Raw genomic sequence first — 24,008 nt, forward strand, 5'->3', positions numbered from 1 at the left:
TTGCTTCGCTGAACTTCTGGTCTCCCTCAGTGCTGCTTCCCTGAATTTCTGGTATCCCTCAGTGCTGCTTCCCTGAATTTCTGGTCTCTCTGTGCTGCTTCCCTGAACTTCTGGTCTCTCTCAGTGCTGAATAACCTGAATTTCTGGCCTCCCTCAGAGCTCCTTGCCTGAATTTCCAGAAAGTTTAGTTTCCAGCCAGCAGTTAGTTTTGACATTGGAAAGGGAAGAAGGAGGGTGGATCAAGAGAACACCTCGCCAGTTTAGGCTATGGGGCTGTGCGTTTCTATTGATGTGCACAGTGTAGGGAGACACGAGTCTAGTCCCTGCATACAAGGCTGGCTCCATAGGACGCTGCAAGAGAAAGGAATCACCCTGACACAGGAAACCCGGGGGCAGAGGTCACGGCACCGAGTTACACTGGAACATGGGCAAGGATTGAAAAATATAGAAGCGGCATACTCAACAATGCATTAAATCAGCCAATTAAAGTGCTTACAAAATTGAGGGTTTAATATCACCCTAAAGAAAGCTTAAATGTAACATACCACTCATCTGAGGGGGCCTTTCCATCTGGAAAAAAAAAAAAAGAAAAAAAAAACATAATAAGAAACGTATTTTATACAATAATATTAACGCATCGAACAAACAATTACAATCTGACAATTCCTAAAGCTAAACTCCAGGCAGATATAAGTGGACAAAAAATGAACGCAGCTCTGTAACCCTTAAAAACACCAGAGAATACATGATTGGCTTAGGGGATCGGACTAAAGTGGTGGAGGTGAAGGGTGGTTTGGCCAGGAAAAATGGACATTATATTTCTTCTACATTAAAAGTGTTGACGAGGCTGAACATTCCTTATTTCCGGAGGTGGGCCTGGAGAATGTAAGAGACCAAAGATGGTGGAGGTCCTCCACATTACAGGCATGTGTACCCTACCTCGTTCCTGTGCAAGAGGACTTATAAGGGCCCTTGGACAGCATGGTTGTTGCTGAAAGCAAATTGGGGCCCTTCTTTTTTCACTCAGGATTGTAGGGTGTAGGTCTTCTGGCCTACCCTGAGGTCTAGGGGGAAGGATGTGTGGCCCTTAGGTTCCTTCTTACACTGCCTTGGGGTGTCTCTCTTCGGGAGAGCCCCTCACCTAATTCTCGTTGTTCGGCTTCGGCTGAATATGAGGAGTGGGGTCTGTTGCACTTTAGTGTATTATGTTTCGTCTACATTAAACGTATTGAAAAGGTTGAACATGTGGACATTCCTTATGTGAGTGACCAAAGATGGTGGAGGTCCTCCACGTTACAGATCTGTGTACCCTACCTCGTTCCTGTGCAGGAGGACTTCTAAGGCCCCTTGGACAGCATCACCAAGCTTCTCTAAACCTCAGAAGACATTTAATTGACTCTAATGCATTTCTTCTAAATGGAGAAGCTAAGGGAAGCTAAGGGATGTTATAGGCAATAAGCAGTGTTTCTTTTTCACTCAAGATTGTAGGGTATAGGTCTTCTGGCCTACTTTGAGGTCTAGGGTGAAGGATGTGTGGCCCTTAGGTTCCTTCTTCCACTGCCTTGGGGTGTCTCTCTTCGGGAGAGCCCCTCACCTAATTCTCGTTGGTCGGCTTCAGCTGATTATGAGGAGTGGGGTCTGTTGGACCTAAATGTGCCTTGACTATGGTCAGGAGTCTTGCACCCTGGGGGACTGGCAGGGAAATGGGGGCCCTGCTTACATGTTGATAGGATATGTGGCCCTTAGGTTCCTTCTTCCACTTCCTTGGGGTGTCTCTCTTTGGGAGAGCCCCTCACCTAATTCTCATTAGTCAGCTTTGGCTCATTATGAGAAGTGGGGTCTGTTGGACTCAACTGTGCCTTGTCCCCGGTCAGGAGTCATCCTGGGGGGCTGGCAGCAAATCGGGGCCTGGTGGACCTAAATGTGCCTTGACTTCGGTCAGGAGTCTTGCACCCTGGGGGACTGGCAGGGAAATGGGGGCCCTGCTTATATGTTGATAGGATATGTGGCCCTTAGATTCCCTCTTCCACTGCCTTGGGGTGTCTCTCTTTGGGAGAGCCCCTCACCTAATTCTCATTAGTCAGCTTTGGCTCATTATGAGGAGTGGGGTCTGTTGGACCCAACTGTGCCTTGTTCCCGGTCAGGAGTCATCCTGGGGGGCTGGCAGCGAATCGGGGCCCTGCTTACATGCTGATATGAGGAGAGAGCAGATTGACAGAGAAACAAGCTCATCATGCTCATCACCGAGCTTCTCTAAACCCTCAGAAGCCATTTGATTGACTAGGGAAGCTAAGGCCTGTTATGGACAACACAGGCATTTCTTCTTTTGGACATTTGTAGACGTCTCCAACTATTTGACGTGACCATGAACCGAATGAAAGAATTTGATTACAAGAGTTCCAAAGAAAAACAAGCGGATATTTCTAGCTCTAAAAGCTAATTATTTAGTGCAAGGTCATTGGCCTGTAGCATTAGGCAATAAAACATGATTCCTGATTGGTTACTATACGTTACTGATTAGTTTATTTTACTTTGCACGTTCTCATGGTATTATGTAAGCTCATAAAATCATGTTCTTTAGTCTACAACAACTTCTGACATGGACATGTTTTTACAATACAGTGTAACCACGTATGGCCTTGTGGATAAGATAGACTTCTGTGTACCAAACCACATCATTATGACTATATTATACTGCCAATGCCGATTACTCTAATCTGTAGCCACAGATAAAAAAAAATAAAACTACCTAACACAAATATAATTATAAAAAGTAAATGCAAGATAGATCCAAATGTGAGCAGAATTTGGAATTGATTTTAACACACAGAATAGGCAAATTTGTGGTCATTAAGCATACTACATGAGTGGTTGTCACGATGTATCCTGTGCTCCTGACGAAGTCTAGAAGAAAAATTTGGGACCTGGGTGCGACTTACACAAGTCATCACAGTAATTATACAGTGCCTTGAAAAAGTATTCACACTCCTTGAAATGTTCCTCATTTTGTCATGTTACAGCCAAAGAAGCCCTCAGAGGTTTTTTCGAGAGCCTTAGTGAACAGCATCCTGAAAGCCAAGGAACACATCAGACAGGTCAGGGATAAAGTTGTGGAGAAGATTAAAGCAGGGTTAGGTTATAACAAAATATCCCAAGCTTTGAACATCTCACGGAGCTCTGTTCAATCCATCATCAGAAAATGGAAAGAGTATGACACAACTGCAAACCTACCAAGACATGGCCGTCCACCTAAACTGACCGGCCGGGCAAGGAGAGCATTCATCAGAGAAGCAGCCAAGAGGTCCATGGTAACTCTGGAGGAGCTGCAGAAATCCACAGCTTGAGTGGGAGAATCTGTCCACGGGACAACTAATAGTGGTGCTCTCCACAAATCTGCCCTTTATGGGAGAGTAGCAAGAAGAAAGCCATTGTTGAAAGAAAGCCATAAAAAGTCCTGTTTTCAGTTTGCGAGAAGCCAAGTGGGGGACACAGCAAACATGTGGAAGAAGGTGCTCTGGTCAGATGAGACCAAAATTGAACTTTTCGGCCTAAAAGCAAAACGCTACGTGTGTTAGAAAGCTAACACTGCACATCACCCTGAACACTCCATCCCCAGCATCACGTTGTGGGAATGCTTTTCTTCAGCAGGGACAGGGAAGCTGGTCAGAGTTGATAAGAAGATAGATGGAGCCAAATACAGGACAATCTTAGAAGAAAACCTCTCCAGCCAATCTGACAGAGCTTGAGCTATTTTGCAAAGAAGAATGGGCAAAAATGTCCCTCTCTAGATGTGCAAAGCTGGTAGAGACATCCCCAAAAAGACTTGCAGCTCTAATTGTAGAGAAAGGGGGTTCTACAAAGTGTTGACTCAGGGGAGCTGAATACAAATGCCCCCCCCCCACACTTTTCACATATTTGTGAAAGCCATTTATCATTTTCCTTCCACTTCACAATTATGAGCCACTTTGTGTTGGTCTATCACATAAAATCCCAATGAAATAGATTTACGTTTTTGCTTGTAACATGACAAAATGTGGAAAATTTCAAGCGGTATGAATACTTTTTCAAGGCACTGTAGGTAGACTCAATCCACGTCAATGGTGTTTGTTGTTTCTAATGAAGGATTTTATTATTATTATTATACAGTATTTATATAGCGCCAACAGTTTACGTAGCGCTTTACAACTTGAGGGTAGACAGTACAAGTACAATACAATTTGATACAGTAGGAATCAGAGGGCCCTTTTTAATCAGACAATGTCAGGGATGTAACTATAGATCATGAGGCCCTATAGCAAATTTCGATGGGGCCCACCCAGCGGCCTCTGTCTGGGGCACCTAGTAATGTCAACTGTGACAATGCCTTAATATGTGTGTTTTTCACTCAGGAATGTAGAGTGTAGGTCTACAGGCCTGCCGTGAAGTCTAGGGGGAGTATGTGTGACCCTTAGGTTTCCTTATTCCCCTGTCTTAGGGTATCTCTTTGGGAAAGCCCCTCACCTAGTTCTTGATGGTCGGCTGATCATGAGGAGCGAGGTCTGTTTGGCCTTTTGGCCAGGTGGACCTGAGTGTGCCTTGGCCCCGCTCAGGAGTCTTACACCTCATAGGGGGGAAGGTGGTCAGGGAAGTGTGCTTCCTCTTCGGGCAGAGACTACATGGCACAACTTTGTGCACTTTTTTGGTACGCTCTGGTGCATTGTTTTTGTATACCATGCCGTGGGCTCTGGGGGGAAAAAAATTTTGTCCCTGAAAACAAAGTATACTTAAATCAAGGAGAAGCAGCAAGAGAGCTGTTAGCATAATCAGTACACTACTAAAGAGCAGAACTGAAGATAGAAATTGTCAGGGAAGAGCAGCAGTGTGTAGGCAGGGGTTGGTTCAATTTTTTAATTGTTTCTCCTCCTGGCAGGAGGAGCTATGAGCCATGTCTGCTTTTTTTAAGGCATGGTTGGAGTCAGAACAGGGTCATATAGCCTGGAGTCGGAGAATAGTCCCAGTTTGCCTAAGATTTCATGCAAACTTGCTTCAAGAAGCCTCTGTGTGATGTTCTGCTAGAAGAAAGAGTAGAGTGATGTCAAGTGCACAGCCAATACCCGAGGAGAAGGGTTACAGTTAGTCCTATTTACTGGTGCAAATCTGTTAGGCCCAGGAGCTGGTGGTGTTTGGGGAAAGGGAGTCACTCTTCTAGTGGTGAGAGTAAACCCCTTCATGTAACACGCACCTGGTGACCTGGGCTCCCAGTGTATCACGGTCCTCGGGTGCTCGGTGGAACTCCCGGAGCCCTAAGCTGGACCAAGAGAAATCTCAGGGTCCCAGTCTGAGAAGTGATCTGGGAGATAATGAAGAGAAGACCAGGATGATTTGGAAAGAGGTCTAGGTCCTGCATCTGTGCACCTGAGCTCAGTTTGGGTGTGGGCAGAGAATGCTGAATGCAGTCCTAAGATGCCGTGATGTCCTTCTGCATTGGCCAGCCATGTGTATGGAACATGGGCAGCCTGCTTACATTTAGCATTGTTGGCAGGATTGGCCATTGTGAAAAAGAAGGTGGGCCTGAGGCTGAAATCACTCTGTGGTTGCATAAATTACAAGGAGGAAGGCATACCAAGAGAGGTGAGGTGGACCTATTGAACTGTAAAAAGGGAAGCATCGTAGCACATGGAGCAGCTATCTTAGAGGGAGCATGCATTGATGAGCCACATGTATGGAACATGGGCAGCCTGCTTACATTTGGCATAGTGGGCAGGATTGGCTATTGTAACAAAGGTGGGCCTGAAGCCGAAATCGCTCTGTGGTTACATAAATTACAAGGAGGAAGGCATGCCAAGAGAGGCGAGGTGGACCTATTAAACTGTAATAAGGGGAGGATGCTAGCACATGGAGCAGTCATCTTGGAAGGGGGATGCCACTGTTACCACAGAGGACCAGAAAGTGAAGTTATCCACCTTGGATACCGATCTGTTTCCAGCCTGTGTTCGAATTAGTGTTGCATCATAAGTCTTGGACTGATGTGCAGAATCTGTAGGACACCTTTTAATGAGGTCAAGCAGTGGGCTCAGGGCGCAACATGTGGGAATTTGTTGTTTGAGCTGCTGCCTAGACAAAAAAAAAAGCATAGGGGATGTCTAGAGTGGTCAGCAGGAGCAGAGCACCTGGCAGTGCAAGTGATTGAGGTGGTGGTTCCCCGGAGGCTGTAGCTTAAGATCTCTCCACTAGCCTTTTCCCCAGGTGATTGTGGTGGACAATGTGGAGGGAGAGTACTGGGCTTCTTCCCCCAGTGAGTCAGGGGTCAAGGCTGGCCTGGCAGAGCAAACTACAGTGAGGGAACCGGCGCATGGTGACCTGGGCTCCCAGTATATCACAGGCCCCAGGTGCTCTGTGGAACTCCCCAAGCCCTAATCTGGACCACAAGAAGTCTCAGGGCCTAGTGTAAGATGTGCCCTGGGAGATGAGTTACTGAAGTGAGGACTGGGAGGATGTGGAAAGAGGTCCAGGACCTGCATCCATGCATGTGACAATATTAAGGATTTAGGAGAAGAACGCTGAAAGCATTCCCAAGACCCTATGGGGCTCATCAGCATGTGTCAGCCACATGTATGAAACATGGAAAGCCTGTTTACTCAGGGAATAAACTTTCAACCTTCACTTTCCTGCAAAAGCCTCAGTTATTGCTCAATAGTTCCCTTATTAGTTTTCTTTGAAATAGTAGATCTCAGAGACTTATGCCCTGTACACACGGTCATATTTTCCGATGGAAAATGTGTGATAGGACCATGTTCTCGGAAATTCCGACCGTGTGTGGCCTCCATCACACATTTTCCATCGGAATTTCCGACACACAAAGTTTGAGAGCTCGCTATAAAATTTTCCAACAACAAAGTCCGTTGTCGGAAATTCCGATCGTGTGTACACAAATCCGACGCACAAAGTGCCACGCATTCTCAGAATAAATTAAGAGATGAAAGCTATTGGCTACTGCCCCGTTTATAGTCCCGACGTACGTGTTTTACGTCACCGTGTTTAGAACGATCGGATTTTCCAACAACTCTGTGTGACCGTGTGTATGCAAGACAACATCCGTCGGAAAAAAATCCATGGATTTTGTTGTCGGAATGTCCGATCAATGTCCGACCGTCTGTACAGGGCATAAAACTTAAGTCATAGGGGCTTGTTGGTTGAATGAAAGAAATCTAACAGATTTCTTCAACTACGCTGAACAGCTGCAGATGGACAAATTCCTTGCATTCCAAGAGCTGCTTCTGTTTGATCCAAGATTTCTCAATGGGCTCCTCCAACAAAGTTCAACTTTTGAAAGGGCGTGGGGCCGGCAAGGCCACCTACTGAGCAAATTTTAACCAGTTCATGAGGAACCAGCTGAAATGTGCTCAATGTATGGGCAGCTTCAGGCTTCTTTTACATGGGAGACCGAAGAGTGGTAAAAAAAAAAAAAAAAAGGGGGGGCTGAGGTGTGGTTTTACCACACCCTGACCACCAAGCCACAAGGTACCATGAGCAGAGACTATATTAGTAAACATCTCCACGATTGTGGCGCAACGCCTTGAAAATGATACAATCCGTTGGCTGGTGGAACTGCTGCCAGATGGGACCTATCAAAATGCACATGGGACTGCAACTCCAGCCCTCCTACCCCCAAAGCAAGCAAGTGCTGACAGATCTGTCTATTAGTCAGTAGAAAAAAAAAAACTAACACGAGTTGTAGAAGCAGTATTAATAATCATCAGGATATTTTATATGAAAAAATAATTATTAGTACTCCTGCACACAGTTACTCTGTAACCCTAATAAATTCCTTCAATCTCTGGCTACAAAACTCTAGAGCCTGAGATTTTTTACAGCCTTGGCATGACTGCATCAGGTGTACAGAGTTAAATTCATAGTGTTTAGCTTTAGTAGAAGCTGTGCGACAGTGTGACGCCCTCCCTCTGTGGAAGTGTAGGAGAAGTTGACACAGGATTAGCATTAAGGATTAATGTGAAGTTAAAGACTATCGTTTTTCTGAGCGGAGAAAGCTGCATTTTGGGTCATATCCGGATTCTGTAGTCCCGGATCGAGGCCTGGAGCTTGAAGGTTCCAAGGTGTTTTGGGTGGGATGGAACCTTCAATCCCGCCTCCGGATTTTACTGCATGCCTGCAGTTTATGTAAGTACACAGGTGTGCAGGATCATTATATACTCAAGCCTGAGGACAGCTCAGAGCTTCCAATTTGGAGACAGAAGGTCTCACCCAGAGGTCAGAGGAACCCTAGCCAGGAGTCAGGGAACAGAAGGTCTCAACCAGGGGTCAGAGGAGCCCCAGCCAGGAGTTGGGGGAAAGAAAGTCTTAACCAGGGGTCAGAGGAGCCCCAGCCAGGAGTTGAGAGACAGAAGGTCTCAACCTGGGGTCAGAGGAATCCCAGCCAGGAGTTGGGGTAGAGAAGGTCTCACCCAGGAGTCAGAAGAGCCCCAGCCAGAAGTTGGGGGAAAGAAAGTCTTAACCAGGGGTCAGAGGAGTCCCAACCAGGAGTCAGGGGACAGAAGGTCTCAAGCAGGGGTGAAAGGAGCCCCAGCCAAGAGTTGATGGACAGGAGGTCTCAACCAGGGGTCAGAGGAGCCCCAGCCAGGAGTTGGGGGACAGAAGGTCTCACTGAGGGGTCAGTGGAGTCCCAGTCAAAAGTCAGAGGACAGAAGGTCTCAACCAGGGGTCAGAGCAGCACGAGCCAAGAATCGGAGGACAGAAGGTCACAACCAGGGGTTAAAAGAAACCCGAGACATGAGATGGGGGACAGGAGGTCTCACCCAGGGTTCAGAGAAGCCCAAGCCAGGAGTTGGGGGACTGAAGGTCTCACCTAGGGGTCAAGGTACAAGATCTCTTTAAAGCATATAGAAACCTAAAATATATATATTTATATATAACAGCTTACAAGTCCCTAAACATGGTTGCAGTGTTAGTTTTCTTTTTCAGACTCTTTTTCAGCAAGTAAAGAATACATGTTGATCCTGCCAAAAATGCAGTGTCCAAAAAACCCAAAAAAACAAACAAACATCCTTATCTTTTTTTTTTATGTATACATCAGCATCAGGTGACAATGCTCTTGCTTCATTGGTTGCCTTTAATTGCTGATTCTTTACTTTTATCATCAGAAAGGTGTAATTACAGAAGTTAACAGCTCCATAAAACTTTTCTGTCCAATGACTGCAGTCACGTCTATCATCCCGATTGTAGACTGTGAGCAAAGTTTACACAGCTGCTTTAACTGAACGCATACATCTAGGAAAAAGGTTCTTGTATTCCATGACCTGTATATTTTGAAGGTATGCTCATTTAAAGTGTATCTATGGCCAAAATTGAGCTTTTCACAGTGGGCATTAGAAGCTGAAGGCAGGGTCCGCCTCATTTCCTGTCCGGAGGATGCCCAGCACCATCCAGCATGACTGCCCCTGGCCCGTCACTTCCATTCACTGAGTTTCAGTGCTTTTCATCATGGAGGCCCAGCATCCCATGTGGGCGGTTTGCATTCAAAAACAGCTTGCCTAAATATACCCACTCCTCCAGGCTGACACCCACTCATCAAGGTGTGTTGTTATTTGCATGACTCCTTCCAAGAGCCGTCCCAGGCTTGAGAAAGGAGCATGGGTGGAACTGAAACCCATAGCCACGTGTCTTTTGCCCTCAAGCAGCGTCTAACAATGCTTCCGGTCCAGCCCTGAGCTTGCTTCTTGGTTTGCTCCACCTGGCCAGCGACCATGGGGCAGTTTCCTGTAATGGAACTCTTTCCTCCTCAGCCTGACTGTCCCTGATAGGCTTGAGAAAAGAGCATGGGGGGCTCTGAAACACGTAGCCATGCCCCTTTTGTCCTCCAGTAATGTCTGGTCCAGCCCTGCTCCACCAACATTTCTGTCTTCCCGGTCGGGAGCTTGCTTCCTGGTTTTTTCTACCTGGACAGCGGCCTTGAGGTTGTTTCCTGGAATGGAGCCCTTTCCTGCCCAGCCAGACTGTCCCTGATAAGCTTGAGTAAGGAGCCTGGGGGGGCTTTGAAAGATGTAGCCATTCCCATTTTGTCCTCCAGCAACGTCTGGTCCAGCTCTGCACTCCACCAACATTCCTGGCTTCCTGGTCAATGGTTCTGAGCTTGCTTCCTGTTTTTTTCCACCTGGCCAGCGGCAGTGAGATAGTTTCCTGCAATGGAGCCCTTCCCTTCCCCGCCTGACTGTCCCTGACTTGGGAAAAGAGCCTTGGGCTACTCTAAAATGCAGAGCCATGCCCCTTTTGTCCTCCAGTAACATTCGGTCCAGCCCTGCACTTCACCAACATCCCTGGCTTTCTGGTCACTGGTTGGGAGCTTGCTTCCTGGTTTCTTCCACCTGTTTAGAGATGGTGAGGCTGGGAGCCCTTCCCAGTCTGACTGTCCCTGATAGGATTGAGAAAGGAGCCTGTGGGGCTTTAAAAGGCATAGCCATTCCCCTTTGTCCTCCAGCAACATCCGGTCCAGCCCAGCATGCCACCGACATCCCTGCTGCCTTTCTGGTCCCTGGTTCTGAGCTTGCTTCCTGGTTTCTTCCACCTGGCCAGCAGCGGTAAGGCAGTTTCCTGGAATGGAGCCTTTTTTCCCCAGCCTGACTGTTCCTGATAGGCTTGGGAAAGAAGCCTGGAAGGCAATGCAACGTGTAGCCATGCCCCTTTTGTCCTCTAGCAATGTCCAGTCCATTCCTGTGCTCCACCAACATCCCTGGCTTCCTGGTCCCTGGTTGGGAGCTTGCTTTCTGGTTTCTTCTACCTGGTTAGCGATGGTGAGGATGTTTCCTGGAATGGGGCCATTCCCAGTCTAACTGTCTCTGATAGGCTTGAGAAAAGAGCGTGGGTGTCTCCAAAACGTATAGCCACAATTATTTTGCCCTCCGGCAATATCTAACAATGCTTCTAGTCCAGCCCTGAGCTTGTTTCTTGGTTTGTTTCACTGGCGGTGAGATTGTACCGGGAAAGGAGCCCTTTTCTCCCCAGCCTGACTGCCCCTGACAGACTTGAGAAAGGAGCCTGGGGGTCTGAAACATGTAGCCAATCCCATTTTGTCCTCCAGCAACCTCCAGTCCAGCCCTACACTTCACCAACATCCCTGGCTTCCTGGTCACTGGTTGGGAGCTTGCTTCCTGGTTTCTTCTACCTGGTTAGCGATGGTGAGGCTGTTTCCTGGAATGGAGCCCTTCCCAGCCCGACTGTCCCTGATAGGCTTGAGAAAGGAGCCTGGGAGGCAACAAAATGCGTAGCCATTGCCCTTTTGTCCTCCAGCGATGTCCAGTCCGACTATGAGCTCCACCAACATCCCTGGCTTCCTGAGCTTGCATCCTGGTTTCTTTCACCTGTCCAGCGAAGGTGAGGCTGTTTCCTGGAATGGAGAGGTCTGCCATCCACCCACATGGGATTGGTACTGGGATGTTATTGTCTTTTTATCATTAAAGTCTTTCTAATGCTACACTTAGGCGGGCGCCCTGTGGTGTTCTTTTCATGTACAATACCCTGCCAGCCCCCCCCCCCCCCCCCCAATGCATAGAGAAGCACATAGGCCCAGTGATGACATCACTGGCTCTAACATAAGCTATGAAATGAATAGAGGTGTGCGATTTATTTTGTTGCGCATAGAAATTCGGATGGAATTTTCGTTATGCGGTGATTCGGATGTATCCGGATCACAATAGTAACGAATTTCAATGAATCCGAAAGAAAGTTATAATGAAACAAAATAAAGGAATTTATAAAAAAAAAATTGAAAATTAATTTGAAAAAATTTTAACTGAAATTTGAATTTGAAAATGAATTTGGATTTGAAATGGAAACATATTGCAATTGTAGCACCCCGGTGTTTAGGCAGGATTTCTCCTAAATTTACCTGCCAGGTGTAGTTGCCTTGGCCAATCTTTTAGGGATCAATCAATTTCACCCTAAGTCTGGAATTGCTGCACTTCTCTCTTCTGTCGATGGGTGGCCGGGTACTTGGTGAGATTAGATAAGAGAAGGGCAATGCAAGGTCAGATTATAAGTATATGGGGTATCTCAGCCAATGGGCAAGGGTTTTCATAATTCCCTTGGCCTGCTGGGAGAACCTCTATATTCGGATGGAGTCAGGTGATCTGTGTTCTGTGCCACCTGGACGACTGTCTGGGTGGACGTGTGTCGTATTGCCTGGGCTGCTAGGCCAGAGTTTGGGTCTATCCCAGGAACATCTGGCTGCTAGGCTGTCTGAGGGCCTATCCAGAAGCAGGAGAACAGCGTAGGGTTGGGATTGCGGCTTGCAGTCCAACCAGAAGTGACGGTTCTGCCTGTCATGGTCGAAGGTAGAGGGGAAGGAAGCTAAGGGACCATTCACCTTATTACTAGGGACCACAGTGAGTAGCTGAGGCAAGTACCGGAGCAGTATTCTCACCAACCAGGGGACAGTGGAGTATCTGGAAATGTCAGCAGGTATCAAGCCAGGGACCCAGCCAATGGAGGTGACGCTTGCAGAGCAGCCTTGTGTGTCAAGCCAGAGACCGAGCAGGCCAGTGGGGTGAAGCTTGTGAAGTATCTGGAGCTCCAAGCCAGGGACCGAGCAGGCCGGTTGGGTGAAGCTTGAGAAGTATCTGGAGTGCAGAGCCAGGGACCGAGCAGGCCAGTGGGGTGAAGCTTGAGAAGCATCTGGAGTGCCAAGCCAGGGACCGAGCAGGCCAGTGGGGTGAAGCTTGAGAAGTATCTGGAGTGCCAAGCTAGGGACCAAGCAGGCCAGTGTGGGGAAGCTCAAGAAGTATCTGGAGTGCCAAGCCAGGGACTGAGCAGGCCAGTGGGGTGAAGCTTGAGAAGTATCTGGAGTGCCAAGCCAGGGACCGAACAGGCCAGTGGGGTGAAGCTTGAGAAGTATCTGGAGTGCCAAGCTAGGGACCGAGCAGGCCAGTGGGGTGAAGCTTGAGAAGTATCTGGAGTGCCAAGCTAGGGACTGAGCAGGTCAGTGGGGTGAAGCCCGAAAAGTATCTGGAGTGCCAAGCCAGGGACCGAGCAGGCCAGTGGGGTGAAGCTTGAGAAGTATCTGGAGTGCCAAGCTAGGGATCCAGCAGAGGAACGGGGGAGACGCTTGAGGAAGATACCATTGTGAAGATTGGAGAAGCTCAAGAGATTCAGTGGCAGTGAATCATCTAGTCTAGTGAAAGAGACCGGGAGCTCAGTGGGCTGAAGAACTACAAGAAGATATTGTAGTGGTAGAGAAGGAACTGTTACACTTTGTGTAAGGAACTGTTAAAGACTGTTGCCATAGGAGACAGCGGTCCTACTCATGCAGATGTGGCGTCTTGCTGGATGCTTTTCCCTACATGGCTGTCCTCCTGTAGAAGTCTCGGAGTCTGCCAATTAATATTGCAACTGCTCAAGGGTGTCCTGGCCCTAACCCTCTCTCTCCCAAAGCTCTGTTAAGAGGAAATAAAATCTCTTTTGCATTCAAGAAGTATCTGGCACCCAATCAATGTACCTCGTACTACAACCACTATGCCTCGCAACCCACCATAGACAGAAGGATGCCAGCTATCCCTGGCCCTGGAGGTTCTCATTAGACCCAAGGAGGCCTGGAAACCTTGCTACATACTAACTGAATCCAAATACAAAAAATGAGTTTGATTATACGAAACGAATTCCGAAAATGAATCATTCTAACATAACGACTATGATGAAACTAAATTATGAACTTAACGAACAAATCTGAGATTGGACAAAACACATTTTTCCGTCATGCACATCTCTAGTAATGAAAACAGAATGGCTGAATTAAATAAAAAAATCAGTAGCATGTTTCCTGAACTTTAGTCCTAACAGTGTGCCAGCTAAGGATCTCAAGCTATCCCAAAATGGCCGCCATAATTTACTTCTATGGAACGGATTCAGAAATCAGAGATGTGCCAGTAAAGAGAGCGTGTGACTTCAGGGGGAGAAATGTTTTGCAACGCATTCTAGGAGGAAGTAATGAGCATTTTCTGGAAGAAGGCCAAAAAATAAGCGGAATGATGTTCTTACGGGACATCTCCAACTTACCAGCAGACCTCAGTGTTTGATTGGGCAACTGTGTGACAATTCAGGTTTACTGTTCTTAAATGTAAAGTTCTGCATTCGGGAGGTAAGAACACGAAATCATATTCTAGGAAGAAGAAGGGCGGCTGGATGAGTCCATGGTGGAGAAGGATCTGCTAGATCAGTGCTCTCCAAACTGCGGCCCAGGGGCCGGATGTAACCCTGTGCGTTCCTTTATTGGGCCATATTCCTCCCACTGATACCAGTGATGGGACACTATTCCTCCCACTGATACCAATGATGGGACACTATTCCTCCCACTGTTACCAATGATGGGGCACTATTCCTCCCACTGTTACCAATGATGGGGCCCTATTCCTCCCACTGATATCAATGATGGGACACTATTCCTCCCACTGACACCAATAATGGGACACTATTCCTCCCACTGATACCAATGATGGGACACTATTCCTCCCACTGATACCAATGATGGGACACTATTCCTCCCACTGATACCAATGATGGGGCACTATTCCCCCCACTGATACCAATGATGGGACACTATTCCTCCCACTGATACCAATTATGGGACACTATTCCTCCCACTGATACCAATGATGGGACACTATTCCTCCCACTGTTACCAATGATGGGACACTATTCCTCTCACCGATACCAATGATGGGGCACTATTCCTCCCACTGACACCAATGATGGGACACTATTCCTCCCACTGTTACCAATGATGGGACACTATTCCTCTCACCGATACCAATGATGGGACACGATTCCTCCCACTGATACCAATGATGTGGCACTATTCCTCCCACTGACACCAATGATGGGACACTATTCCTCCCACTGTTACCAATGATGGGACACTATTTCCCCCACTGATACCAATGATGGGGCACTATTCCTCCCACTGATACCAACAATGGGCCTCTATTTCCCCACTGACACCAATGATGGGGCCCTATTCCTCCCACTGATATCAATGATGGGACACTATTCCTCCCACTGATACCAATGATGGGACACTATTCCTCCCACTGATACCAATGATGGGACACTATTCCCCCCACTGATACCAATGATGGGACACTATTCCTCCCACTGATACCAATGATGGGGCACTATTCCTCCCACTGATACCAACAATGGGCCTCTATTTCCCCCACTGACACCAATGATGGGGCCCTATTCCTCCCACTGATATTAATGATGGGACACTATTCCTCCCACTGATACCAATGATGGGACACTATTCCTCCCACTGATACCAATGATGGGACACTATTCCCCCCACTGATACCAATGATGGGGCACTATTCTTCCCACTGATACCAATGATGGGACACTATTCCTCCCACTGATACCAATGATGGGACACTATTCCCCCCACTGATACCAATGATGGGGCACTATTCTTCCCACTGATACCAATGATGGGACACTATTCCTCCCACTGATACCAATGATGGGACACTATTCCTCCCACTGATACCAATGATGGAGCACTATTCCCCCCACTGATACCAATGATGGGGCACTATTCTTCCCACTGATACCAATGATGGGACTTTGTTACCAATAGACTCCCTATTGAGTGTTGCATAGTAAGTGCCGCATGGTCTCTGTATAGAAGTTCCTCATGTTTCATTGACTGTCTCTCTTATTTTTAGCTTTGCATTACTCGGCTGCAATACAGAATTGCCACATGTTGAGCTAGCGATTCCTTTCATCGGGCGCCCCCCCCCCCCTTCACCCTCATGCACACTCCATATAAAAATATGTCTCCATAAAGGGGAACTGCTACTCGCCCATGTCATCACCTAGGAAGCTTGTTAGCCCCTCTGTGATTGCAATAAAGTAAAAAAAATATATTAAAGTGTAAAAAATAAATAAATTAAAAAATTAAAAATGAAAAGAATTATATAAAACATTTAAAATAAATTTTTTTAAGCACCCCCCCCATACAAAAAAATAGACCCCCAACATCTCTATAAAGAGAACCTGTCACCAGCCCATGTTATCACATAGGAGGCTTTTTAGCCACTTTGGGATAGCAAGTAAATTTAAAAAAAACATTTACGGTAAAAAAGAATTATATAAAATATCTAAAATAATTAAAACAAATGTTTTTAAGCACCCCCCATACAAAAAATAGACCCCCAACGTCTCCATAAAGAGGACCTGCCACCAGCCCATATTATCACATAGGAGGCTTTTTAGCCACCTTCGGATAGCAAATAAATCAAAGAAAACATTTAAAAAAGAATTATATAAAATATCTAAAATAATTAAAATAAATGTTTTTAAGCACCCATGTCACCCCCACACACCCCATATAAAGAGCAGACCCCCAGTGTCTCCATAAAGAGGAACTGTCACCCATCCGTATTATCACATAGGAGGCTTTTAGCCCCCTTGTGATAGCAATAAAGTTAAAAAAAAAAAAAAGTGTAAAAAAAAAAAAAGATATAAAAAAAACACTATATATGAAAAAAAAAAAAATATATATATAAAACTATATATAAAAATAAATGCTTTTAAGAACCCCCATCACCTCCACACACACCCCATATAAAAAGTAGATTCCCAATGTCTCCACCCATGTTATCACATAGGAGGCTTCTTAGCCCCCCTGTGATAGCAAAAAAGTTAAAAAAATAAGTGTAAAAAAAAGAATTATATATATAAAAAATGTTTTTAAGCACCCCTTATAAAAAGTAGACCCCAATGTCTCTATAAACTGAATTGTCACCCACCCATGTTATCACGTAGAAGGCTTGTTAGCCCCCTTGTGATATCAATAAAGTCAAAGACAAAATAAAAAAATGTGTAAAAAAATAAATATATATTAAATAAATAAAATTAATTAAAAAAATGTTTTAAGCACCGCCGTCACCCCCATACAAAAAAGTAGACCCCTGATGTCTCTATAAAGAGGACCTGTCACCAGCCCATGTTATCACATTGGAGGCTATTTAGCCCCCTTGTGATAGCATAAAGTAAAAAAAAATAAGTGTAAAAAAAAGAATTATATAAAATAAATAAAAAAATAAAAATGTATGTTTTTAAGCACCCCCATACACACCCTTTATAAAAAGTAGACCCCCAATGTCTCTATAAACTGAATTGTCACCCGCCCATGTTATCACATTAGAAGGCTTGTTAGCCCCCTTGTGATAGCAATAAAATTGTAAATAAAGCAAAAAAAATTGTGTAAACAAAAAAAAAAAAAAAAGAATTATATAAAATAAATAGAATTAATTCATTTTTTTTTTAAGCTCCCCCCGTCACCCCTATACAAAAAGTAGACCCCCGATGTCTCTATAAAGAGGACCTGTCACCTGCCCATGTTATCACATAGGAGGCTTGTTAGCCCCCTTGTGATATCAAATACATTCAAGAAAACATGTATTCAAGAATACAAAAAAAAAAAAGAAAAAAAAAAAATCAAAGAAAAGATCTAAAATAATTAAAAATAAAATGTGTCACCCCCACACACCCCATATAAAAAGTAGACCCCCAATGTCTCCATAAAAAGGACCTGTCACCCATGTTTGTGTTATCACACAGTAGGCTTGTTAATCCTTTGTAATAGCAATTAAATAAAAAAAAAAAAAAGTAAATAATAATAAAAAAAAGGGATATGGTATCTATTTACTCGATACAACCCCTTCTTTTATTTATTTTACCAAAACATTGGGTATAATATTGTGTTTGATTGATTGCACTAAAATTCATTTTTCATTTTTTACTGAAAATATATGTTTGCTAAATAGCTGCGCAAATATCATGCAACATAAAAAAATGCAACTGCCACTATTTTATTTTCCAGGGTCTCTGCTTTTCCGGAAATATATACTTTCTGGAGGTGGGGTTTACAGCAATTTCTAGCAAAAAAAATGCTGATTTTAAACGAGTGTGCGAAGAAAATTTTTTAAAAAATTGCCCTGTAGACAAATGGTTAAAAGGACAGCACACTAGTTGTGAAGTTTCTTAAAGAGACAGTACATCATTTGCTACATTGTTACGGGGAAAAAAAAGAATGAGAGACTTGTTCAGGGCTCCAAGGCAGACTTGTGATTTCACCGAAGGACAAATTCGGAGCTTATTTTAATCGTTCGATCAGCGAGAGAAGATTAATGGATCCGACGAATGACGCTGCATGCGTTACAATAGTCTGTTTCACCGCGTTTTTACGAGATTTCGAGGGCGTCACCGGATTAAGTTAGTAAAAGCTGTGCCTACCAACCTATGGAAAGCCAAAACTAAAACTTATACTTATATTTTACATTTTTTTTTTTTTTTAACTTTTATAATGTATTTATTTTTAGAGTCTGCCTTTCCCTTTAAGAGCGGGAGCCTGCTGACCTCCAGTGAGGTCAACAGGAGTTCAATGGCTGGTTTGTTTACAAACAATGTCACGTGATCACCTTGATGTGAGAGAGAGAGTGATCACATGACCGGGGTGGCTGCCAGCTCTGACTTTAACCACTCGCTGACCGGGCTTTTTCTGGCACTTTTTATTTTTAAAAATTGAAATCAGTATTTTTTGCTAGAAAATTTAGAACCCCCAAGCATTATATATAGATAGATAGATATATATATATATATATATATATATATATATATATATATATATATCTCTCAATATCTAGATATCTATACATATACATACACACACACACACATTTTTGCAATTTTTTGGGAGAAATACATGCTAATGAATATATATAATTTTTTTATTAATTAATTTATTTTACATATATATATATATATATATATATATATATATATATATATATATATATATATATATATATATATACACACACACACACACATATATATATATATATATACACACATTTTTTTTATTTTTTTTATTTTATATATATATATATATATATATATATATATATATATATATATATATATATATATATGTAAAATAAATTAATGAATTAATAAAAAAATAAAATATATGTTATATATATATATATATATATATATAGTGTAAAAATCAATTAGAGCCACACAAAGTGCAATGTGCTAAATAAATTCAATTAAAATGATAAAAAATATAAAAAAAACACAATATATATATCCCATTTTTTTTGTAAAATGTGAAAGATGATTTCACACCAAGTATTATATAAAAAAATGATATAGATTATATATATATATATCTCTATCTATCTATCTATCTAATGGACTTTGTCCAATCAGATTGTATAGTGTATGATCACGTTGAAGGATATCATACAATCAGATTGTATTGTGGATATCCACCATAGGCATTACCGATACCATGTAATAGAAGGACGACCCTACACGACTTATCCAATTTGTAGCCAATCAGGTGAGCCCCTTCCTCTGCCGAGCTGACCGATCTAATGGACTTTGTACAATCAGATTGCACAGTGTATGGCCACCGTGAGAGTTTCCCATTCTATGTAATAGAAGGACAACCCCACAACGTATCCAATCAGGTTGTACAATCAGATTGTATAGTGTGTGGCCAGACTGGGATTTATTCCCCATTCTATGTAATAGAAGGACAACCCCCACACACAATGTATCCAATCAGATGAACCTCCTTTCTCTACAGAGCTGACCTAATCTAATGGACTTTGTACAATCGGATTGTATAGTGTATGATCACGTTTAAGGACATCATACAATCAGATTGTATAGTGGATGACCACCATAGGCGTTACCGATACCATGTAATAGAAGGACGACCCTACACAACTAATTTGTATCCAATCAGGTGAGCCCCTTCCTCTGCTGAGCTGACCGATCTAATGGACTTTGTACAATCAGATTGTACAGTGTATGGCCACCGTGAGAGTTTCCCATTCTATGTAATAGAAGGACAACCCCCCCCTACACACAATGTATCCAATTTGTATCCAATCAGATTGTATAGTGTGTGGCCAGACTGAGATTTTTTTCCCCCATTCTATGTAATAAAAAGACAACCCCCCCACACATTGTATCCAATCAGGTTGTACAATCAGATTGTATAGTGTGTGGCTGGACTGACATTTTCCCCCATTCTATGTAATAGAAAGACAACCCCCCCCCCCCCCACAAGTTATCCAATCAGGTTGTACAATCAGATTGTATAGTGTGTGGCAGGACTGAGATTTTTTCCCCCCATTCTATGTAATAGAAAGACAACCCCCCCACACTCAACGTATCCAATTTATATCCAATCAGATTGTATAGTGTGTGGCCAGGATGAGATCCCCCCCCCCCCCATGAGCCTCCTTTCTCTGCAGAGCTGACCTAATCTAATGGACTTTGTACAATCAGATTGCACAGTATATGGCTTCTTTTAAGTCTATCCTACAATCAGATAGCACGGTGTACGGCCACTTTTAAGTCTATCCTACAATCAGATTGCACGGTGTATGGCCACTTTTAAGTCTATCCTACAATCAGATTGCACGGTGTATGGCCAGCTTGGTTGAACGTTACTCCATGGAAGAAGGAATAACGATGTGTGCGTTTTGGATTTACCTTGTCCGGATTGGAAGGAGGAGGAGGAGGAGGGTTCCCGAAGGTCTGGTAGAGGGTGAGGCCGAGCAATCCGAGGAGGCAGACGGAGGAGACGGTGACGGCCCATTGCAGCCTCCGGAGCCTCCCGTCCTGAGCCCTCTGCACCATCATCAGCCTCCGAGCCATCTCCTCCGGCAGCATGTCCACGCCGACTTCCACATTCCCCTCCATAAAGTCCTTACCTCGCCCCACGACGAGCCTGTCCTTCCTTCCTCCATTGACCGATAAATAAAGGCACCGAAAAAAAATCCGCCCTCCCATCCCCGAGAGGTGGGGGGGGGGGGTATGGGGCTCCACCCACAACCGATACCGCCCGATACTCGACTGGATGGGCAAGACGTTCTGCGAGGAAAGTCCCACAGGAGGCGATAGGATAATGAGTGTGTGTGGGTGAGAGCGAAACCAAGAGAGGAAGCACGAGAACCGCCTTCAACCAAACGGGACGCTTCCAAGTCCTCGTTATTATTCTACATTGTGTACAAAAGACGAGAGAGAGTGAAAGGCGAAGTCCTGAGCCCCGGGGGGGGGGGGGGGGGGGAGGGGAGACACAACATTGGAAGACTGCGGCTTTTCCCAAAACAAAACTGCGAGGGGAAGTGGTTGGCTGCCGTCCTAATATGTGTGTCCATGTGAGATAGGGACTTAAGAGAGTACGACCCCCCAAGAGTACAACCCCCAAAAGAACGCCCCCCAAGAGTACGACCCCCCGAGAGAACGACATCCCCGAGAGTATGACACCCCGAGAGTACGACCCCCAAAAGAACGCCCCCCAAGAGTACGACCCCCCGAGAGAACGACACCCCCGAGAGTATGACCCCCCAAGAGTATGAACACCCCGAGAGTACAACATGCCGAGAGTACGACCCCCCGAGAGTATGAACACCCCGAGAGTACGACATCCCTAGAGTCCGACGCCCCGAGAGTATGACACCCCGAGAGTACGACCCCCAAAAGAACGCCCCCCAAGAGTACGACCCCCCGAGAGAACGACCCCCCCCCCGAGAGTACGACCCCCTGAGAGTACGACACCCCCCTGAGAGTACGACCCCCCGAGAGTATGAACACCCCGAGAGTACGACATCCCTAGAGTACAACCCCCTGAAAGTATGACACCCCGAGAGTACGACCCCCAAAAGAACGCCCCCCAAGAATACGACCCCCCCCGAGAGTACGACACCCCTGAGAGTACGACACCCCGAGAGAACGACACCCCCAAGAGTATGACACCCCGAGAGTACGACCCCCAAAAAAACGCCCCCCAAGAGTACGACCCCCCGAGAGAACGACACCCCCGAGAGTATGACACCCCGAGAGTACAACATGCCGAGAGTACGACCCCCCGAGAGTATGACACCCCCGAGAGTATGACACCCCGAGAGTATGAACACCCCGAGAGTACGACCCCCCGAGAGTATGACACCCCCGAGAGTATGACACCCCGAGAGTATGAACACCCCGAGAGTACAACATGCCGAGAGTACGACCCCCCGAGAGTATGAACACCCCGAGAGTACGACATCCCGAGAGTCCGACGCCCCGAGAGTACGACATTCCAAGAGTACGATCCCCAAGAGTACGACGCCCCGAGAGTACGACACCCCGAGAGTACGACACCCCGAGAGTACGACACCCCAAGAGTATGAAACCCCAAGAGTATGACACCCCGAGAGTACAACCCCCGAGAGTACGACACCCCGAGAGTATGACACCCCGAGAGTATGAACACCCCGAGAGTACAACATGCCGAGAGTACGACCCCCCGAGAGTATGAAACCCCAAGAGTATGACACCCCGAGAGTACAACCCCCGAGAGTACGACACCCCGAGAGTATGAACACCCCGAGAGTACAACATGCCGAGAGTACGACCCCCCGAGAGTATGAACACCCCGAGAGTACGACATCCCGAGAGTCCGACACCCCGAGAGTATGACACCCCGAGAGTATGAACACCCCGAGAGTACAACATGCCGAGAGTACGACCCCCCGAGAGTATGACACCCCGAGAGTATGAACACCCCGAGAGTACAACATGCCGAGAGGACGACCCCCCGAGAGTATGAAACCCCAAGAGTATGACACCCCGAGAGTACAACCCCCGAGAGTACGACACCCCGAGAGTATGAACACCCCGAGAGTACAACATGCCGAGAGTACGACCCCCCGAGAGTATGAACACCCCGAGAGTACGACATCCCGAGAGTCCGACGCCCCAAGAGTACGACGCCCCGAGCGTATGACACCCCAAGAGTACGACACCCCGAGAGTACGACACCCCGGGAGTATGAAACCCCAAGAGTATGACACCCCGAGAGTACAACCCCCGAGAGTACGACACCCCGAGAGTATGACACCCCGAGAGTATGACACCCCGAGAGTACAACCCCCTGAGAGTATGAACACCCCGAGAGTACGACATCCCGAGAGTATGACCCCCCGAGAGTATGAACACCCCGAGAGTATGAACACCCCGAGAGTACGACATCCCGAGAGTACGACGCCCCGAGAGTATGACACCTCAAGAGTACGACATTCCAAGAGTACGATCCCCAAGAGTATGACCCCCCCCCCGAGAGTACGACCCCCCGAGAGAACGACCCCCCCCGAGAGTACGACCCCCCGAGAGAACGACCCCCCCCGAGAGTACGACCCCCTGAGAGTACGACACCCCCCTGAGAGTACGACCCCCCGAGAGTATGAACACCCCGAGAGTACGACATCCCGAGAGTACAACCCCCTGAAAGTATGACACCCCGAGAGTACGACCCCCAAAAGAACGCCCCCCAAGAATACGACCCCCCCGAGAGTACGACACCCCTGAGAGTACGACACCCCGAGAGAACGACACCCCCAAGAGTATGACACCCCGAGAGTACGACCCCCAAAAAAACGCCCCCCAAGAGTACGACCCCCCGAGAGAACGACACCCCCGAGAGTATGACACCCCGAGAGTACAACATGCCGAGAGTACGACCCCCCGAGAGTATGACACCCCCGAGAGTATGACACCCCGAGAGTATGAACACCCCGAGAGTACGACCCCCCGAGAGTATGACACCCCCGAGAGTATGACACCCCGAGAGTATGAACACCCCGAGAGTACAACATGCCGAGAGTACGACCCCCCGAGAGTATGAACACCCCGAGAGTACGACATCCCGAGAGTCCGACGCCCCGAGAGTACGACATTCCAAGAGTACGATCCCCAAGAGTACGACGCCCCGAGAGTACGACACCCCGAGAGTACGACACCCCGAGAGTACGACACCCCAAGAGTATGAAACCCCAAGAGTATGACACCCCGAGAGTACAACCCCCGAGAGTACGACACCCCGAGAGTATGACACCCCGAGAGTATGAACACCCCGAGAGTACAACATGCCGAGAGTACGACCCCCCGAGAGTATGACA

The 24,008-nt window shown here is 46.2% G+C and overlaps 1 protein-coding gene across 1 annotated transcript in view; it reads right to left on the reverse strand.

The window, feature by feature from the left end:
* The window catches only part of TNFSF15 (TNF superfamily member 15), a 37,642-nt gene extending 16,602 nt beyond the window's left edge, over nt 1-21,040 (reverse strand). The window contains exons 1-2 of the mRNA XM_073600682.1: nt 20,560-21,040; nt 546-570 (exon numbers count right to left, since the gene is read on the reverse strand). Coding sequence (XP_073456783.1) covers nt 546-570; nt 20,560-20,859 — 325 coding nt within the window. The 5' untranslated portion in view covers nt 20,860-21,040. The remainder of the gene's footprint in view (nt 1-545; nt 571-20,559) is intronic.
* Between the last annotated feature and the right edge of the window lie 2,968 nt (nt 21,041-24,008).

This window comes from Aquarana catesbeiana, linkage group LG09 (genome assembly GCF_042186555.1).
Source record: "Aquarana catesbeiana isolate 2022-GZ linkage group LG09, ASM4218655v1, whole genome shotgun sequence".
In the NCBI taxonomy this organism is placed as follows: Eukaryota; Metazoa; Chordata; class Amphibia; order Anura; family Ranidae; genus Aquarana; species Aquarana catesbeiana.